The sequence below is a fragment of the Papaver somniferum genome, chromosome 2 (genome assembly GCF_003573695.1).
Source record: "Papaver somniferum cultivar HN1 chromosome 2, ASM357369v1, whole genome shotgun sequence".
NCBI lineage: Eukaryota > Viridiplantae > Streptophyta > Magnoliopsida > Ranunculales > Papaveraceae > Papaver > Papaver somniferum.
The window spans coordinates 37,442,475-37,465,161 of NC_039359.1; the positions used below are offsets into that span (position 1 = coordinate 37,442,475).

At 37.3% G+C, this 22,687-nt stretch overlaps 1 protein-coding gene across 1 annotated transcript; it reads left to right on the plus strand.

Annotated features, from left to right (window-relative positions):
* The first annotated feature begins 4,598 nt into the window (after positions 1-4,598).
* Positions 4,599-13,373, plus strand: LOC113353128 (peroxidase 72-like). The gene is made up of 5 exons (XM_026596829.1): positions 4,599-4,817; positions 10,157-10,348; positions 10,527-10,544; positions 12,696-12,843; positions 12,955-13,373. The coding sequence occupies exons 1-5, from the start codon at positions 4,599-4,601 to the stop codon at positions 13,371-13,373; spliced, it is 996 nt and encodes a 331-aa protein (XP_026452614.1).
* Positions 13,374-22,687: the final 9,314 nt, after the last annotated feature.

Genomic DNA, 22,687 nt, shown 5'->3' on the forward strand with positions numbered 1-22,687 from the left:
GTTTTCAAAAAAAAAAAAAAATGTTAGGTTGTTAAACCCTATAAAAGGAGGTCATTCTATCATTTCTTCCTCACCCAAATTCTAGTTATAAGCTCCCACAATCATTCTCATCTATTTCCCATCCAATAAAAGAAAGAAAAACGCTATGGTGACTCCTACCCTTATTACGAAGATTTTGTTATTGTCATTGACGTAGATCAAACATCCATCCTTTTTTTTTAACCGTGTTTTCATAGTTTTTGTGGCAATAAACGTAAATCGTAACGGAAGAACTTTGGCAATCGCTAAGGAAAGATTCGAGAAGTCCTTGAAGAATGTAAAGATTTCAAAAATGAAATGAATTCCATGAATTAAGCCAATCCCACTAATGCCGAGTGCTATAAGGGTAAGGATTTTAATAAGTTGTTTCATTATGAATCGTTTTGAATAAAACTATCTAACATAACGGATTTGTTTCTATAGTGGACGAGGGATCACCGCCAGTATGAGGCAGTTCATGGGAAATAGTTTGACCAAGATGATATCTATCAAATTTTGGAAAATACTACCTATGATTTTAACCTATACGAATAAACGTTCATTTCAAATGTTATGATCTACCTTATCAATATAATGAAAGATGTATGCTTTTCCGATTCAACAAATGAAAAACCATTTTGATCTATTGAGTTTTATGTTTGCTCAATTTCTTAAAAAGAAAAACTGAATAGTTTAAAAAAGAGTTAAGTATTTTCGGCTAGGTTTTAACCACAAATGAACTAGCTGTTTTGACCAAAAAATTCAGATTTACGATTTACGATTTGGATAACGGTTCATGGCCAAACCGTAAACAAGAATCGGCTGGGTTTTTATAGTTTCCAGGCCGTACCAACTCTTCCAGAAGCACATATAATGGAATTTTATTTCTCGGCTGGGATTTAACAAGTTACGGCAGGATATTCTGGCCGTTGATTATGATTCCCAGAATTATGGTTGTTTTACCTAGCCGTAGTTTGGTTGGTTTTGCAAATTTTATTGTCGTAATCCATCAAATTTTTCACTTTCATTCATCAATTGATAATGTAACCATTACATAATTAGACCGCGTTACATTCAATACATAATTATACCCAAATGGAGAGGAAAAAAAACTTAGAGTATTACACTTAAATATATAGTGAAGCTTTGTTGAAATTCTCAATAAACTCTTTCGTGATCCAATAGCATTTCTCATGCTCAAATTCTTTGCCACGAATAGCTTGGCATCGGGAAAATGCCTGGGCTTTCTGAAAAAACCAAATCAAGGTTAAGTTAGTATTTCATTCAGAACTTACTTGATCAACAAATTTTGCACATACCCACCCTTTTGAAAAAAGGACATATTAGGACTTATTGCCTCACCAGTTCCAAGTTGCCCCTCAAAACTTCCATTTCTAGGTAGATCTCCTCGAACCTTTCCTTTATTTGATTCATTGATCTTCTATTTTCATTACCGCCTATGGAACAAAGACCATAAATACGTAGTTCTATTGAGAATCATCATTTTCGCCCATGTTAATACTTTGATCTTCGTCATGCTTTCTCACCGTGAGTGACGGTCTTACGATTGCAACATCTTCTTCGGTATAGTGTATCGGGATGTCATTTTTCTTCTTTTTCGTTACAACAGTTTGAGAGTTTGGGAGTTTTTGTGCAAATCCTTTGTTGAAAATAGGTCATTTTATAGCAAAGAATGATCCAACTGCTAGTTTTTGAGAACTAGCCGTTCCTCGAAAAACTCACTGCAATAATTATATGACTAATTCTTGTTTCTTTGAGCGGATCATGCTACACTATGTACCTACGCCGATTATGACTCCCAAAGTACAGAACCCCAGTATGCCGATGCCACATGGGGCACAAAATACCTACGCCAAAGACCAAAGGTCAAAAAGATACGACTGAGTAATAAAATAAAGACGTCATTCATGGTACCAAAAATGAGAATGGGAAAGTCAAATCTTTGCCTGACAAGAAGTTGAGGGGCAGATCTTAAGGTCCAAATATAACTTACTAATTCCCTCATGCAACATAAAGATAAATTTCTGTTCTAGAGACGATAGTAACTAAGACTCGCGTTTAGAGTAAAGAAGACAATTTCTTATCATCTACCAGGTTAACATTGTCTGTTACTTTTGATTTTGGGTTCCGATACCAACTGTTGGATATAGATATTTGGTGACAGCTTCCGTCCAAGGAGCCAAATGCCAACCAAGGTTAAATAAATTAAACTTGCACACATCTGTCTAACATACCAGTTTAAGTCATTGGATATGATAACCAAGACCTAATTTTAAAACTTTCCTTCGTACTAATTTCTGAAAGATGGGGGGAAAGTTATAAAATGCAAAGACCAGGCAACCAAGCAGTATAATACAACCAATAATTGGATGTACTATACTCCCTTGAGTTTATAGCGTTTAGCTATTACCTCCTTGTGTTTATAGCTTTTAGCTACCAACTTAGCTTAATATTTTTCCACAGTTCCATATACCTATCGTTTCCTATTAAAGACTCATTTACATTCCATGGTCTTACTCCCTGGAGGTAAACTAGCAAGCTCTCAAGTCTGGTTCCGACAGACTGAGTCCATTTCACTAAATGAAGCTTGTTAGCAGAATGGGGTTTTAGTAAATATTAAGGATTCTTTACAAGTCTGGGGCTCAGACTAAGCTAGGCATATTATGAAGTTTGTTTCATAAGAAGTCTCAAGTCTAATTGTTTTACTTCTCTTAGGCTCAACATCAACTTCATCTTCCGTCCAAGGAGCCAAATGCCAACCAAAGTTAAATAAAGTAAACTTGCACACATCTGTCTAACATACCAGTTAAAGTCATTGGGTATGATAACCAAGACCCAATTTTAAAACTTTCCTTTGTCCTAATTTCTGAAAATTAACAGCTATAACAATTAATCCTCTAGAAAATGGGAAAAAAGTTAAAAATGCAAAAGAACACAGGCCACCAAACAGTATAATACAACCAATGTAGTCAATTTCGCTTGTACCGGCCGAAATATCGGCGGAATTTCGTGTACCGGTGTTAGAGCGAAACGAAAACACAAATATCGCGGTACGATATTTAGCCGATAATATCGGCCGATATATATGAAACGATACAGTCCGGTTTTCCCGATATGGGACAGTTTCGAATTTTTTTGTGAACGTCAGGTCAATTTAGGAATTTTAAATGAAGGGAAGGATAAAATCCCTAAATCTCATCGAAATTTTTGGCAGAAAAATCTTCAGAAACCCTTCTTGGCAGCCGTTTTTTTTTCTTCTTAATGTCAATGGCGAGATTCAATTGATGGTCGATCTGTTAACAAGAGGTTAGGGTTTTGATAGTTAATTTCTTCTTTTGCCGTGATTTGTATCTAATTATTCTTTGATGAATTATTTGTTAAATCTTGATACATTTTTTCTTTAGATTTCCTTCTCTGTGGTTTGATTTTGTTCCTTTACACTGGGCATTACACACTGCAGTAGCAATTTTTCGTTTCACTCAGGATTTGGGATTAGCAGAGTTGATTATTGTGACATCCTTTTACTGCCTTATGTTATTGATAGTCACTTTCTAGCACATTTTGACTAAGATTCAACTTTTGCATCCTTTAAGAGTATATCATGTGGGCTGGCAGCTCACTTGGAGGTGGTTTAGCAAGTCCCTGTTGGGGTACTACAAATTCTTTTACTTGTCCAATCCTATGTTCTTAATATGATGGATATGATACTGATGATTTGATGTGCGACTCTAATTATGGACTATTTGGTGGAGATGATGGAGCTACGGAAGATTATGATATCTATGATGAATCAAATGAATTTGATTAAAAATGTAATGTCCCTGTTTAATTATCATTCTATATAGTGAACTTTAAAGTTATGAAGTTGCTCCCCTTTTCCCAATTTGAACTTCACATGTCGGCTCTTATGTTTTGAATGAATTTGTTTTGTTTTTCTAAAATTGATACATTTTTATCTTGTCTAATTTTTTGTGAAACAATATAAATTATATATATATATATATATATTTAGAACCGATATTACACCGATATTTGAAACCGAGATTTCCCCGATACAATGTTGTCCCAGTGTACCGGTCCTCGGCCGAGACAAACCGGTATCCGATATTAACTACATTGAATACAACCAATAATTGGATGTACTATACCACCCTGTGTTTCTTTTTCTTCTCTGCTTTTCTCCGAGCACACTTTAAGACTAATTCAGTTTTTTTTTTTTTTTTAGTTTAATGTAAAGAAGACTAGTTCAGACTAGAAGAAAGTAACTTTATCCTTTAGGGTTAATTAGTTAAAGATGATGCATATGTAGTGATTGACTGATTAGTCAAATAACTATATATGTATATGTTGATAATGGAGAGAACTTGCAACCAACTCCCACCTTACTTTTTTTTGTTCATATCTCCCCTATCAACTCTGCATGCCAGCATCTTTGTTCACTCTATAAATAATGAAAACCTAGTTCTCAATTTCATTCATCATATATATATATATACTTCGCTTAAGGAAAACAAAAACTAGACAAGTAGTAGTGAGTGAATTTATAGCAAGGTCTAAAAATGGCTCAAACTAAAATTAGTCATCTCATGGTTCTTTCACTATTTTTATATCATGCATTTTCTCCAGTTTACTCTTTATATCTTAACCCCAATTTTTATGAGAAATCTTGCCCAAAATATGAAGAAATTGTGAGGTATGTTGTTGCGAAAGCTGTCCAAAAAGAGACTCGAATGGATGCTTCGTTGCTCAGGCTTCATTTCCATGATTGTTTTGTTCAGGTTAACATAATATTTAGCGCAGTATATGTTTTAACTATTAGTTAATTGAAGACTAATTATTTCCTAAGTTAGCCGTGACTGTTTTGGGAAAGGGGTTTCCTAAAATGGCTAGAATTCTTGGTGGTCAAGTTTGTAACCTATATAAATAGGTAATTAGGCCTTGTAGAATTGTATTGTGTAGAAAATGATTAACAGATCGGTGAGAGATTTCTTGTATAGCTTTTAGGGCTAAATCTAGGATTTCGTTGTGAGAGCATATTGGTGAGAAACAAGGGACAAGGTTATCGTCTCGGGTAATTGTTGCAGTGTAACCAAGGATTTGACGGGATTCACAGGACGTTGTAATGTTTTTTTTTCATAGTCCATTTGAGTTGGTGCGGTTCAAAGTGGACGTGGACAATATATACAAGTTGTATGTATTGGTCGAACCACTATAAATCTTGTGTCTTGTGAATTGATTTATCTTTTTCGTATTATGATAGTTGCTTGTGCTTGGTTTAGTTATTATTCATCATAATATCTCAAGATCCGTTATTCCGCGGTTGTCAGTGATTCCCTAAGAAAATCCTGACAACTGGTACCAGAGCCAGGTTAGAACTTTAGGGTTTATCGTAGTACGATTGGAGTGGGAGTTATGGGTGATAATAACGAAAGTACGGTAGCTAGGGTTAAAGTTTTTAATGCGAAGAACTTTGCGTTTTCGAAGTCTCAAATGGAAGACTACCTATATGAGAAATACCTTGCTGATCCATTGGGTGGAGTTGCGAAAAATGGAGCACACAAAGACGATGAATGGACAACTCTTGATCGCAAGTGTGTAGCCGTGATCCGTAGATGTCTAATGGAGGAAGTCTACAATAACGTACAAGAGGAAACTAGTACGAAGGATCTTATGGATAAACTTGAAAAGTTGTATCAAAAGTCATCAGCCTCGGGGAAGATCATGTTATGTGAACAATTATTTAACCTGAAGATGCAAGAAAGAGAAGCGATTTCAGCACATCTTGGGAAGTTTAAATCGATTATTTCTCATCTTTCAAAAGTTAGTATTACTTTTGATGATGAAGTTCAAGCTTTACGGTTGTTGTCGTCATTACCAAAGAGTTGGGAGAATGCAAGGACTACCATTAGCAAATCCACAGGGAGCGAGAAGTTGAAGATTGATGATGTGCAGCAAAGGTTGATCGCTGAAGAGGAGAGAAGAATAGAACAAGGTTATGGTTCTAGTACTTCAAGCTCGGCCTTAAGTTTGCAGGAAGAAGATAGAGGCAAGAGTTCAAATCGGAACAACAACAACAAATCTATATGGAAGTCTAGAGGAAAGTCTAGAGGGAGATCTTAATCCCGGACTAGAGGTGTTGTTAAGTGTTGGGCGTGTAAGAAAGTAGGACACTTCAAGCGCGATTGTCCAGAAAACAAAGGTGTTAATAATGGTGGAAACAAAGGTAATCAAGAAGAGGTCAACGTAGTTGCATCTTCGGAACCGGTGAAGATCCTTGTTGATAACAAGAAGGTGATTACGAAAGGTTTTCTACTACTCTCTGAGGACAAGTAAGATGAGTCTTGGATTATAGACTCGGAAGCTTCTTTCCATGCAACGGGTGATAAGAGTATTATGATCTCTTATAAAGAAGGATATTATGGCCAAGTATTCTTAGGTGACGGTGAAGCATGCAACATCATTGGTTTGGGTGATGTGATCTTGAAAGTCAATGGTTCGACATGGAAATTGAAAGATGTACGACACGTTCCAATTTTGAAGAAGAACTTGGTGTCTGTGGGCCAAGTTTGTGATGATGACTGTGAAGTTGTGCTTACGAAACACATTTGGAAAGTGAAAAAAGGAGCTATGGTATTAGCTCGTGGAGTTATAGTCGGTACTCTATATCGGACTTCAGATGGAACTACTTTAGCAGTGGCTAGCAGTGGTGAAGACACTAACTTATGGCATAGAAGATTAGGGCACATGAGTGAGAAGAACATGAAGATTCTATGTTCATGAGGATATCTACCTAAGGTGAAGTCTGTTGATATGAGTTTTTGTGAAGACTGTGTTCTTGGAAAAAAGAAACGGGTTAGTTTCAACAGAGGCGGTAGAGCCTTGAAAAGTGAGAAACTTGATTTGGTTCATACTGATGTATGGGGACTAATTGATGTTGCATCTCACAGCGGGTTCCAATATTATGTCACCTTTATTGATGATCACTCAAGGAAGGTGTGGCTTTACTTCATGAAGAATAAGTTCGAGGTGTATGAAGTGTTTAAGAAGTGGAAAGCTTTGGTTGAAACAGAAAATGGTTTGAAGTTGAAGTGTCTAAGGTCAGACAACGGTGGTGAGTATGACAAAACAGAATTCTTACAGTTATGTGCTACAAATGGAATTCGTTTGGAGAGGCCAAGGACGCCACAGGAGAATGGAGTAGCATAACGTATGAATTGGGCGTTGAATGCACGTGCTAGGTGCATGAGTTGCAGTCTGGTTTTCCCGAGACCTTCTGGGCACATGCAACAGAGATGGCTGCTTATCTAATCAATATGACACCTAGTAGTCCATTAGATATGAAGATACCAGAGGAGGTTTGGACCGGAAAAAAGGTAAATCTTTCATATTTAAAAGTTTTTGGTTATGTTGGTTATGTTCATCTTAGTCCCAGTGAGAGGTCTAAGATAGGTGCTCAAGCAAAGAAGTGTATATTTCTTGGTTACGGAAATGACGCTTATGGGTAAAAACTTTGGGACTACGAGGGTCACAAATTTATTAGAAGTAGAGACATCACTTTTAATGAGAATGAGATGTACACGGACAGGAATAAATCACATGTTGAAGATGTCGGATCAAGCAAGGTCGATAAGGAGTTGTATATCGATATTGATGATGTTTCTGGAAAAAGTGTGGTACAGGAAGAGCACGATGTTGTTGATGGAGGAGAATTACAAGAAGGGACTTCTGCTGCAGTGGGAGTTACTCCTACAGTTCTACAAGAAGTACTAAGATCGTCAAGAACTCCAAAACCGAACCCAAGGTATGCTCTGAATTATCCACTACTTACGGATGGAGGTGAACCTGAAGATATTAAAGAAGCACTAGCGGCTGATGATTCAGGCAAGTTGCAACTTGGTATGGAAGATGAGATGAAATTACTTGAGTAGAATGACACTTGGGTGTTAGTAAAATTACCAAAAGGTAAGAAGGCGTTGCATAACAAGTGGGTTAATCGGATGAAATCTGAAGCAAATGGAGAAATTAGCTACAAGGCGAGGTTGGTTGTGAAAGGTTTCCAGCAAAAACCTGGTGTTGATTACAACGAGATATTTTCTCTGGTTGTGAAGATGACTACTATTCGAGTAGTGTTAAGTCTAGCGGATTCTGAAGATCTCTACCTTGAACATTTGGATGTAAAGACAACTTTTCTTCATGGTGACCTAGATGAAGAAATTTACATGAAGCATCCAGAAGGGAAGAGATGGTGTGCAAGCTAAAGAAGAGTTTGTATGGTTTAAAACAAGCCCCGAGACAGTGGTACAGGAAGTTTGATAACTTCATGCGTAGAGGTGGTTACTCACGGTGTAATGCAGATCATTGTTGTTACTTCAAAAGGTGCGGTTCTGACTACATCATATTATTAATGTATGTGGATGATATGTTGGTTGCCGGAACATCTCTACAAGAAGTTGAGAATTTGAAGAAACAATTAGCAAGTGAGTTTTCTATGAAAGATCTTGGTGAAACAAAGCAGATTCTTGGTATGAGGATCATAAGAGACAGAGCTAAGGGTGTACTTATGCTTAGTCAGGCTGAATATATTGAACGAGTGTTGAAAAGGTTCAATATGGAGAATGCTAAACCAGTTAGTTCTCCACTTGGAAGTCAAATTCGTCTTTCAAGTATGCAGTGTGCGAAGACAAATGAAGAAAAGGAGTACATGGCTAACGTACCATATTCTTCGGAAATTGGGAGTCTAATGTATGCTATGGTGTGCACGAGACCGGATATTGCACATGCAATGGGAGTAGTGAGTAGATATGCAAGCAACCCAGGAAAACAACATTGGGAAGATGTGAAGTGGATTCTCAGGTATTTGAGAGGTAACACAAACATACCATTGTGTTATGGAAAAGGTGGTTCTATCTTGAAGGGTTATGTGGATGCAGACTTCGCAGGTGATATAGATAAAAGGCGAAGTACGACCGGTTATGTTTATACTATGGGGTCAGTTGCAGTGAGTTGGAACTCACGGTTACATAAGTTGGTAACATTGTATGTTACGGAAGCGGAGTACGTAGCAATAACAGAAGCGAGCAAGGAGATGATTTGGTTACGAGGTTTGTCAGATGAGTTGGGAAAGGAACAAAAAGATAGTGTTCGGTTTAGCAACAGTCAACGTGCTATACATTTAGCCAACAACTCAGTCTATCATGCTAGGATAAAGCATATAGATATTCGTTATCATTTCATTCGGGATCTCTTAGAAGAAGGAGAGTTGAAACTCGAGAAGATTCTTGGTTCGAAGAATCCGGCAGATATGTTTTCCAAGGGAGTTACATCAGACAAGCTAAAGCTCTGCAAGGATTTAATTGGTCTCTCAGAATGAGGATCTGGGAGGGGAGCCGCACTGACATGAAAATGTTTTAGCACCGTCAAATCCAAAGTTGAAAAAAAGTAGAATTGAAGACAATAAATGAGTCTTCAAAGTGGGAGATTGTTAGTTAATTGAAGACTAATTATTTCCTAAGTTAGCTGTGACTGTTTTGGGAAAGGGGTTTCCTAAAACGGCTAGAATTCTTGGTGTCCAAGTTTGTAACCTATATAAATAGGTAATTAGGCCTTGTAGAATTGTATTGTGTAGAAAACGATTAAGAGATCGGTGAAAGATTTCTTGTATAGATTTTAGGGATAAAGTTAGGGTTTCGTTTTCAGAGCATATTGGTGAGGAACAAGGGACAAGGTTATCGTCTCGGTTAATTGTTGCGGTGTAACCAAGGATTTGCTGGGATTCACACGACGTTGTAATCGTTTTTCTTCATAGTGGATTTGAGTTGGTGCGGCTCAAAGTGAACGTAGACAATATATACAAGTTGTATGTATTGGTCGAACCACTATAAATCTTGTGTCTTGTGAGTTGATTTATCTTTCTCGTATTATTATAGTTGCTTGTGCTTGGTTTAGTTATTATTCATCATAATATCTCAAGATCCGTTATTCCGCGGTTTTCAGTGATTCCCTAAGAAAATATTGACATTAACTTCTGATACAAAGTACTAAACTATCGTACTTTTCCTCTTTTCATTAATATATGTGAGTGTATTTTGTTTTAACTTTTTCCTTGCTTCCCTTGAAGGGTTGTGATGCCTCGCTTTTGTTAGACAATAGTAGAAACATAAGAAGCGAGAAGCAGTCGAACGCAAACAGAAACTCAGATCGAGGATTTGAAGTCATCGAAGACATTAAATCTGCATTGGATAAGGCATATCCACAAACTATCTCATGTGCCGATGTCTTAGCTCTAGCAGCAAGAGATTCAAACGTATTGGTATAAAACTCGTTACAACTTTGACCCACAATGCTATCCATGATCTATCAGTTCAATATATAAACTTTGGTGTTATTATACATGGCGTCATCATAATACCCCCCTATATGGCTGATGTGATGCTAAGACGAAATGATAGGATTTGATGAACTGTATATGTACTGTGCATATGGTGCAGGCTGGTGGTCCAAACTGGGCGGTGTTAAGATATGATCAAGATATGATATATCTTGACATTATTGTGTTTGTTATTTGGTTGTAACTGCATATATATTCTTTCTGTATATATCCTAGATATTGTTAGGTGTTATCTTTTATTTTCCTTATCTAGTTGTTAGGTGTATCTTCTATTTGCCTTATCTAGTTGTGTAAACATGTATAAATCAGGCTTTTTCCTATCAATGAAGATACAAAGAATTATTCTCACAACTACATTAAAATCTCTATGCTCATGTTTATCATGGAATTAGAGCTAGGAAAGATCTGAGAACCAGTTTCCACTGCAATACAATCCAGAGAAAATACAACCCAGAGAAAACATAGTAATCATGTCAAGAGAAGATTCTCAACCTATCACTGTCCGTTTTGATGGAACCAATTACAATCACTGGTCATTCCTCATGAGGAGTTTTCTTAAAGGAAATAGTATGTGGAAGTATGTCGATGGTATAGAAAAGAAACCTACAGCAAGCAGTTCTGTTGAAAAGGGGAAAGAAAATGAAACACAGAAAAAGGATCCAAAAGAAGAATGGGAGATTAACAATCACAGGATTCTCACTTGGATTGGAAACACAGTCATTCCTTCCATAAGCATGCAACTCACAAGTTTTGAGGTAGCCAAAGATGCATGGGATTTTCTTTCGAAAAGGTATACCCAAATCAACTTTGCTCAGAGGTATAAACTCGAACAAGATATTAGATCTATGAAACAATCACATGATCAGTCTATTTCTATTTTTCATTCTGAGATGTCTTTAATCTGGAATCAATTAACACTCATGGAACCAATATGGACCGTAGATTTGGAATTGGGGCAGAAGTATAGAGAGGAAACACGTTTAGTTCAGTTTCAAATGGCTTTGCGTGATGAGTTTGAGTCTGTTAGGGCATCATTCCTTCATCGTTCACCTCTTCCCACGGTGGAAGTTGCTTTGTCTGAACTTATTATAGAAGAAACAAGGAAAAGAATCACACCGGAGATATCAGGAGTATTTGTTGTGCCCTCACGATCCAGCCCTAACAATTTTCCAAGAAACTCAAATGCTCAAGTGCAACGTGATATGTCTCAAGTACAGTATAACTGCAAGACCTTTGGACACTTGGCAAAGAACTGCAATCTCCCATCGGCCAATACATCACCTGCTGCCTCAATACCTGACACACCCACAACACAGTGTGGGTATTGTAAGGAATTTGGTCACTCATCTAGATTCTGCACCTCACCAACCTCAAGAAACATGAGAAGGATCAATGCTAATGGAGGAAACAAATTCAATACACCTACCAGATTTACGGCAGCTCCAGTTTCATCTGCAACAGATCCATATGCAACATCGACAACCTCATCTGCATTAGTTGTACCTAGTGGTGGTTCAGCATCAAACCTTGTTGATATTCAAGAGATGATTAAACAAGCACTCTCAATTGGTAACAACCCTACAACTGCATCTGCCTTCTCTATCTCCTCAGGTATTTATTCAACAAAAGGTTTCTCGACTCAGGAGCATCAAACCATATGACTTTTAATCAAAAGTTTTTTGAAAGTCTCCATCCTGTCATCACCCCTAAGATTCATGCTGTTGATGGATCAACAGTAACTGCAAGTCATATAGGCTTGGTCAACAATTCAAATAACTTATATGTACCAGATGTGCTTCTTGTTCCAAATATTACAATGAATCTTATTTCAGTTGGTCAACTGTGTGATCAAGGTTATAACACATATTGTTTTCCTTTTGGTTGTGTTATACAGGATCTCAAAACCGGGAAGCTAGTTGGGATAGGCCGTAGAGTTGGTCGGTTGTATCTCCTTCAATCTCTTGCTCTCTCAGCGGAATCTAAAAGTCATGTCGTAGATGCTACTCCCACTGCACCTGTGTCAATATCTCCCTTCAACTTGACATTATTGTGTTTGTTATTTGGTTGTAACTGCATATATATTCTTTCTGTATATATCCTAGATATTGTTAGGTGTATCTTTTATTTGCCTTATCTAGTTGTTAGGTGTATCTTCTATTTGCCTTATCTAGTTGTGTAAACATGTATAAATCAGGCTTTTGCCTATCAATGAAGATACAAAGAATTATTCTCACAACTACATTAGAATTTCTATGCTCATGTTTATCAGGCGGTTCAACTCGGAAGGAGAGACTCCAAGACTGCAAGCTTAAGTGGTTCTAACAGAAACATTCTTCAACCAAACAATACCTTCCAAACAATTCTTACTAAGTTCAAGATTCAAGGCCTTAATATTGTCGATCTCGTTGCACCTTCTGGTGAGTAATGAAGACGTGAAATTTTTGAATGAATAGTTGAAAGTGAAAAACTTCAATATCTGCTTATTGAATTTTAAAACTTCGCTTGGTACAACAATCTAATGGGTTCAGGAAGCCACACCATTGTAAACGCTAGGTGCACTAGTTTTAGGCAAAGGTTGTACGACCAATCAGGGAACGGCCATGCTGATTACACTCTTCAACAAGTGTACGCCAATCAATTGCGAAGCCATTGTCCAAGATCCGGTGGTGACAATAACCTGTTTTCCATGGACTTGGTTTCTCCTGCCAAATTTGATAATTACTACTACAAGAACATTTTAGCTTCAAAGGGACTTTTTAACTCTTATCAAGTTCTTTTAAAAAAAGATGAGTCGTCAATGGATTTAGTTAAACAATATGCTGAAAACAACAATCTATTTTTCGAGCATTTCGCACAATCAATGGTTAAAATGGGAAACCTCTCACCATTAACCGGATCAAATGGCGAGATCAGGAAGAAGTTCAGGAGAATTAATAGTGGATATTAGGGGAAACATGTCTGTGTGTTTTTAGTGTGTTGAGTTTTCTGTCTTTATTTTTTTTTCTGTTTTTGTTTTCGTGTGTGTGGTTTTTAGTTCCTGGCATGTGAAAGTGCTAAATTGCTATATTGGTGTGATATAAGCTATTTTTAATGAACATTTCATTTGAGGAAAATATAATGATGTTTCAATCTTTAGGAATGTACAATACAAACAAACAATCTCGAAACTGAGCTTCCAAATGTCTTGTTACTTTGAACATCACAATTTGATGTTCATGTATCTGGTGCGGGCTTCTAACTGGTCATATCCCTATATCTGTTTATTATCAGATCATGAGAAGCATCTGTGATATGCATGTCTGAATGAAAGCATTAGCCACAGGATCACAGGCTTTGGTCATGTGTACGTATGCCAGCAGTACAAATGCTCTAAGCGGCATTTATATGCACATTGATTCAACTTTTTCAGAAAATACTGTTTATATATGTATGTGTGTATTCTTGTATAAGTTACAGGTACGCTCTGACAGAGCTTTCAATTTTATTACCTCGGCTAAATTAAATACATGGCCACCTTATAAAGCAGTTGGAGGCCATTCAACCCCAAAAGGCTATTTATAGCGCCGCCAGTAGATAACTGGCGGAACATACAGATGAAGTTATACTCAGCAGCCGCACAACTTAAACATACAGATAAAGTCATATGCAGATATTAATCATGTATTGTTACGTTAATCAATGAAGTTCCCATATATATTCACAAAATAAATATAAAATATGTATGCATGGAACTCAATATGCAGATAGATGGCAAAATGTGCTTTGAAGCTGCTTATCAGCCAAATTCCAGTCCCTCCGAAACAGTCCACCTTGACAATATGAAAGATCTACAGGATTTGGTTTGTGCTTTTTTTTTATAGGAAAAACTTAGGCCTAGAAAGGCACTAAGTGAAGTACACAGAGTTGTTGTTGGCAATGGCCGTGGAGGAACCACTCAGCCTGCCAACTTTGTTTTTACACAAAATAGCTAAATTGAAAGTTTCCATGTTTTGATTACGATTAACAGGACTAAGGTTCAGTAAAACAAAAGATATGAGATTGATAACCATATTTCCATTGTGGTCTTCTTGGATGTTGCTTCTTTCATAGTAGGAGAGGTGAAATCTTCCTTGAACAGCTTCATTGTAGAGGAACTTGAATCTATCTAAAATGTCCATTGATTCAGCTGATACGGCTATGTTTGTATGCTGCATCTCTTTGGCCCACTGAAAAGCTAGGTCTGGTCCTCCTGTGACTCCCCTTTCTCCACAGTATCTTGTATGTCCTCTAGAGCCAATGATGTTTCCTGCAAAATCTGTCATAGCTAGTGCCGCATGATAAATAGAGTTCTCAAAGTCGTATATTGTGCATATACTTATATGCTTTCCAAATCATGTTTCAACATTCCAATTGTAACTGGAGTTGCCATTTTGCAGGTCAATGGCAGCTTCCTCTGGTAAAAGGGGAAAGTTGTTCAGAATGTGATCAGGAATAGCATGTATTCTGTTATGAGTGCACAAGTGGTGCTTAATTCTGAGAAAAATAGCTCCCACATTAGGCTGAGTTTGTTTGAAAGTAAAGTCACATCTGGCTTTCCAGATATACCAACAAGTCGTACCATGTATACTGCAATCAATATTTCCCAGTTGAAACCAGGAATTCAGCCAGTCTATAAAGATAGTGTTGTTATCAAATAGAGTGTGAGAATTGCCAAGAATTTCCTGCCACACCAGTTTAGCAGTGGATCAATTAAGAAACATGTGGGACATGTTTTCTTCTTCCCCACTATTGCATACAATGCATATAGGATTAATGTAGTGAAGTATGCTAGCTGTTTTGGCATTTGTGGAGAGGATTCCATGAGAACATTTCCAGATGAAGATTTTGATAACTGGGGCTACATCCATGTTCCAGAGTGCATCCCAATTTCCAGTTGGAGGGTCATTTCTGTATAGATGGTTAGTTTTTGCCTTGTACAACTCCTTGACAGAGAAGGCTCCCGTGTCATTGAAATTCCAGTTAATTTTATCCTCTTTATTTGGGTGAGTCTTCAGGGTGAAAATCATAGATGCTTCCTCAATACGAAATAGATTTGATACTTGAGCTTCATCCCAGTTTCCATCTGGTAAAAGTAGGGAATCTAGCTTGTTGATGTGATGAAGGCAGTGTTGAGGTTTTTGAAGTCTTGTATTAGTGTTTGGTATCCAAATATCTTCCCGGATTTAAATTCTTCTGCCATTACCAATTCTCCAGGAGCAGTGATGTTGAATGTTGCTTATCCCTTCTAGTATTCCTTTCCATATGCAAGAATCTCCATCTTTTGATTTTGTATCCATGCTAAGAACATTTCTGCCTAGAAGGTATCTTGCATCCATAAGTTTGTACCAAAGAGAATCCTCATCTTGCTCAAGTCTCCAACCTATCTTGGTGATCATAGAGCTGTTAAATAATTCCACATTCATAAATCCTAGACCTCCCAAATCTTTTAGCTTACAAACTGCAGTCCAGGCCTTTGGGTAACACCCAGAGGGGTTTTCTATATTTTTTCCCCAGAAGAAATCTCTTTGTAAGTTGTTGATATCCTTGCAAGTTTTCTTTGGAACATTAAAGCAATTCATTTGGTAGATACAAGCAGATGAGGTGACAGATTTGATGATTACTTCTCTGCCTGCAGGATTTAGGGGTGTGTGTTTCCATTCATTGAGTCTTACCTTCAGGTTGTCAACTCCAGTCTTGAAAGAATTGATTTTGCTTCTATAAGTAAACAGAGATGATCCAAAGTATTATCATCTAGTTGAAGTACTTGAACTCCCATATTATTACTGATTTGAGGAATGAGCTCAGGATTAGTATTTTTGCTGAAGAAAACTCCAGATTTGTGGAAGTTGATTAGTTGCCCAGAGATACTGCCAAAAATCTGAATGAGTTGCATAATATTGTGTGCTTCTGTTGGGGTTGTTTTGCAGAATATCATACAGTCATCAGCAAACGGAAGGTGACTGATAGGAGGAGCAGCTTTGCAGATTTTGATTCCATTGATGATACCCATTTCCTCAGCATGCAGAAGAGTCCTTGATAGAGATTCCATGCAAAACAAAAACAGATAAGGTGAAAGGGGGTCACCATGCCTAATACCTCTTGAGGGTTTGAAGAATTTATCAGGGGACCCATTAATTAGAACAGCTGATGTAGGTGTGGATATGCATTGGTTGATCTTGTGGCACCATTCATCATCAAATCCAATTTTTTTCATAATTGTCATTAGGAATCCCCAGTCTACTCTGTCAAAAGCCTCTGCCATGTCAATTTTTTATGCCCATAGTGCCAGAGTTTCTTTTTTTTTCTCTTTTAGACCTCATAGAGTGGATGATTTCATGGGAAATAGCAATATTGTCAGATATTTGCCTTCTAGGGGTAAAATTTGATTGGTATGGAGATATGATTTTTTTTAGGAGAGGTTTCATTCTTTGAGATATGAGATTTGAGATGATTTTGTAGGTTGTGTTGCAAAGACTGATAGGTCTGAAATGGCTAGGAGAAGAAGGGTTATCAATTTTGGGTATGAGAACTATGAAAGTGGCATTCATCTCCTTTAACAGATGACCAGATAAGAAGAAATGTTGAACCATGGAGACAATGTCCTTCCCAATAATGTCCCAATTGAGTTTAAAAAAATTTGGTGGGAAGCCATCTGGGCCTGGTGCTTTGTCGTTTTCCATACTGAATAAAATGGCTTTGATTTCAGCAAGCTCAGGTTTTCTGTTGAGGGTGAGATTATCTTCAATAGTTATGGTTTGGGGAATGAGATTGATGATTTCAGTAGAGGGTTGTATTGTTTCAGCTGTAGCCATATGAGAGAAGTGGTTGGTGAAGCAGTCTTTATCTCTTGTTGTTTAGTAATCCAACTTCCTTCCTCAGTTTGAATAGATTTTATCTTGTTCCTTCTTGTTCTACTCTTTGTGTCTTTGTGGAAGTAACTTGTGATTTGATCTCCCAGCTTAATGAATTGATCCCTGTTCTTAGTTTTCCAGAATTTCTCTTCTATGTCATGTCATTTTTTGAGCTGCTTTCTAGCATCAGCTAGAGCTTGTCCTCTATCAGTTCTGAAATAATGAGTGTGTAACCAAGTTAAATGTTGCTTGCACTCTTCAATGTTGGTTTTGATGTTTCCATATACCTCCTTGTTCCAAACTCTGATTTGCAGCTTGATATTTTTGAGCAAAATTGTGAACATACTTGGTTTGTGCAAAAGATGATATTATTCAAATATTGATGGTTCCAACAAGACAAGGGTCAAATTGTGAACACTTGAATTGGCAACTTCACTAACTTACGCATTTTAAGTTACTAGCTAGTTGTATGACAACTTGTTCTGTTTTATCTGTACAAAAACAGAACAAGTTACTCTTGATCTGTTTAAGTTACGTTACTCTTGATCTGTTTTACAACTTGTTCTGTTTTAACTTACGCATTTTAAGTTACTCTTGATCTGCTGAAGGAAATGTAGGAATAAAGTATCGCACATACAAGTTATGCGAAGAAAATACGATATAATGATAGCGAATATGATCGTACAGAGTTAAGTCAAGATGACGTATCAGATGAAATCAGCATAATCACGAGTAAAATGTGAGGATCTGTGCAGATATGCGATGTAGGCAGGTATAACTGTGCGATAATAGCGCACGTTCATTCCGAAATAAGGGGATATCTTAGCTATCATCCACTATGTCATATCCTATATAAAGGGTAGATTGGCCTTGTGAGAGAGAGAGTTCTTTTTAGGATCATTTGGTCAAGAAATTATGAGAGATAAATTCTGTGTAAAAGAAACTTAGGGTTTCGTATCTTCTTGTAATTGATATTGAGATCTTGATATAACAAAAAGATAATTTCTACCATGATCACTTAATAATTCATAGATTCTTATATTTGTGTGGTTGTGGGATTTCCTGCAACTACATTTTGCGCTAGAAAACAGCTCGGAGTGATAAATCCTGTTGGTGAATTTGTTTAGAAATTCAATCTCAAAAAGAAAGAGTGATGGTGAGAATTGGATCAACTATCGAACAAACGGCAACGAGAAGGAGTACAAGAATTGCTGAGAGAAGAAGAGGTGAAATTCAAGATCAACCAGAAATGGAAGAAAGAAATATTCAAAGAGACGAAGATCCAATTGGACCTCAACGTACACAAGAACAGAACAATCCTATCGATCATGATAGAGTAAGCATGCATACTTCACAAACTGATTCTACTGAAGAAAAGGACCAAAGAACTGCAAGATCGGGAATGATAGAAGGAGATGAAGGAAATATGACGCAGAATTAAGGCAAAGATTGATTACAGAAAGATGAAGAGAAGATGAAATACGTGCGAATTTGATACGAAAAAATGATAATCTGCGAGAAGAGAACCTTAGACTGCAAGATCAGAGATACAGAAGTGCAACACGCACAAGATCAAGGTCAAGAACCAGTAGAAGTTTATTAAGACAAAGTCAATCTAATCAAGGACATGCTCGAAGGGAACGAAATTTAGATGACAACTTGTAATTGGGATATGATCGATATGAGCAGCCATGAGAACATCATCGTAGACAAGAAGGTCAAAGGACTGACAATTATCAAAATACTGGAGAACATCATCGCATACATCATGAGAGAGATAATGATGAGGAGTATGATCCAGAACAAGGAAGAATCTTATTGCATGGTGAAGAAATATTAAGAGATCAATATGCACGCGAAGAAGAAGACGAAAGAAGTAATGAACTCCGTGAACGAAAAAGAGATGAAAGAGAAAAGCGTAGACGAAGAAGAGAGGAGACCGAAGAGAGAGAGATACAGGAAGTCATACGACAGAATAATCGTGAGAATAGATTGCGACAAGTGAGATTAAAAAGGCCTATGAAGTACGATTTAGATCAATCTACAAGTGAGGAAATTCTTAAAGAAATGGAAGAGTTACGAGAAATGATTTGTGTGCGAAAAACTGGTGGAAGAAGACAATTAGAAGAAGCAGTACAGGAAGCTGGGAAAACACCTTTCGCAAGACACATACAAACTGCAATAATACCACTCAAGTGTACTTTACCCACATTTATTCATATTTTTGATGGAACCACGTGCGCAATACAACATATTAAGGCTTATAGCCGATCTTTATTGCAGTGGGAAGGGAATGATACAGTATTGTGTAAATATTTCCCAGCCATCTTAACTGGAGAAGCATTACAATGGTTTGAGGGGCTTCCAGTAGGAGCCATAAGATATTTTCATCACCTACAGAACATATTCTTGGGGCAATATATTAGCAATAAAATGACAAGACCGGGAATTGAAACAACATTTGGGCTTCGCAGAAGGATTAATGAGAGTCTGCGACATTTAACAACACGTTGGAGAACTATGTGTAGTGAACTGGGTAGACGAGTAGATGAACAGAATCTTATATTATCTTTTATCAATGCTCTCTTCCCCACAGACTTATTACATACACAAATCTTCAGAATAAAAGATACCAGCACTATGTCAGAGCTGCGCGAATTTCAAGAAGAATATATAGCTTTAGAAGAAAAGCAAAGAGATATGGAGTCTTACCCGGTTGCGATGAGCCATGCGAATGGGGGTGCGAGTTTACTTCCAAGGATAACGAATGCAGTTGCGAATCCATCTCAAGGAAGTCAGGGAAAGAAAAGAACTGAGGTAGAACAAAAGTTAGTAGCCATGGGAAGTACAGATCAAGAAGAGCTTGAAAGAGAATACAAAGAAAAACAATTTCAAAATCGGGGAGGAAATAATAAAATTCAAAGAATGGATAACCAACAAGAAATTTATGGGGGTCAACAACAGCAGCAACCATATTATAATAAGAAACAAGGAAACCAAAAGATAGTTTGGGAACAAATAAAACTTCCGCCATTGAATACAACAATAGAGAAAGTCTGGGAAGCTGTTATTTTAATGGAAGATATTCCTGAGCCCTTCAATATGGGAAATGAGCCACCATCAAGAAGAAGAAGTAAGGATTTATGTGCGTATCATCACTTTCATGGGCATACAACGCATAATTATAGAAGTGTGAGAAATATTATAATGCAAATGATAGAACAAGGAAAATTAAACCACTTCTTAGTACAACAACAACAGAATTCACCACCACCACCACTTGGAGGCAACGCATACAATGCATAGAAAGGAAAAAACACATATGTGATTGAATTGGATGCGAAAGCCAAGAATTTATATTGCAATTCAATTATTCACTCTTTCGAAAAAATCAAAGACTTTCATGATAATATCTTAAGTCGAGTGCATGCGAGAGATAATGATGGAAGAGAAATACTTAACCTTGCGAAGATATCGCCATTAAAAGATTGGCAAAAACAAGTCATTTCGTTCAGCGCTGAAGACACACCAAGAGGAGGAGAATCACATGAGAGTCCATTAGTGGTAAAGCTTGGCATTAATCCCAAAGCAAAATTAGAAGACGATGATGAGGAGGAAGAAGATGATGCAAACGTATGGGAAATTGACATAATACTTATAGATCCAGGGAGTTTGGTTGACATCCTCTTTTATCACACATATAAGACCATAGGAGGAAAAGATAACGAACTAATTCTGTCCACTTATAAGATTTATGGATTCAACGGTACTGCTAATAAGCCTAAATGAGGGGTGACAATGTGAATCCCCTTGAATAGTCTATCTACAAAAATCACATTCTGTGTTGTTGATGTAGAGTCCCCTTACAATGCTCTAATTGGAAGACCATGGATGCACGGTATTTTGGGGGTTGCCTCGACATTTCATCAATGCATAAAATTTCCGGTACCTCAAGGAATTGGAATAATAAGGGTAGATCCAAACGTGGGAAAAAGCTTCCAAGAAATTGATGTGGATAAGTGCGAAAAAAGAGAGAATAAGCGAAGAAATTGGAAGAAACATGTTAAAGACAATCAAAGGAGTGAAAGACTAATGGTGGACGTAGTGTCTAGAGTTGAAACAGCTGGAAAGAATGATACTTAGGCAGAATCTTCTGAGAATGTTCGCACCATGAAACATAGAAATATTACACCTTAAGAGAAAAAAGTATCTGCGAACCTAAGAATATTGCACAAGCAGTCTGAAGAAAAAAAAATTGTTTCTTTTATGAGTAACTATATAATAAAAGTTATATGTACTAAGAGTTATATTACTCAAAAGTCATAAAAGCTTGCGATGTTATTTGCAGAAAGACAGATATATGAAAGATATAAGCATGAAATATTATTTGCTTGAATTTGAATGTACTGTTCGGTGGAATGAATAAGATTGAATATTTACTTTCTTCTACAGAGATTCTCTTATAACTAAGAGACAGAAATAAGACCTTAGTAAAAGGCATCAGAGATAAAGACTCCAATTAGGGAGCCTAGCTATGCGATTGTGGCGTGCACCCTAGTTCGCATATATGCAAGAGGCAAAAATTAAGACCTAAAGCACGTCATAATTTGCAAGCTAGTTAATCATGACTCAAGGGAAAGCTATACCAACCCTGGAACTTGAGTCATGGAGATTTTGGGGTGAGAAAAACGAGAAATCCCATCTGGGAGGGACTTCTAAATCGAAAGATTGGGGATAACTCCCAAGGAGTGCAGAAACTCGATCAGGGCGTCGAGGTACACGGTTGATTCAAGAGTGCGAGGGGCGTTGGAGCCTACTTTACCACTCTTGACAAGTCCTGACTATGATGCACTCGGTCCGAAGATACCCCACTTAGGGTGAAATCTCGTAACCGTAAACCTCATCGGTGGAAGGAAAGAGATTGCGAAATCAACTGGTTGTTGAATTACCAGATGGGAGGAGCCAACCTTAACCCGGTAGAGGTAAGCCTCCTTGAAGAGGAAACTAGGAGGAACATAAGGACGTCACCCTCTGTTAGGGAGCTGAATTGTGTCAAAGACGTAAATGTCATGAGGTTTTTTACTCACGGGAGTAGTAAAACTTATCGCATTTACGCACGAGAAAACCTGAAGAGGTAATTATACAAGAATAAGTTAAGACGAGATCAATGGGTCGATACAGTAAAATGTAAAGACGTCCTGCGATTTCGTCGTACAAGAAAACATGAAGAGGTAACAATACAACTGCGATTTCGTCGCACAGAAAAATGGAGACAGGAAAAATAAGACCTTTACTTAGGAAGGCACAATAATACCTCTAGAGATATATGTTGCGAATCATAAGAGTTATGATCTATTATCATACGTTGCGAAAACATTCGCACAAGTACATG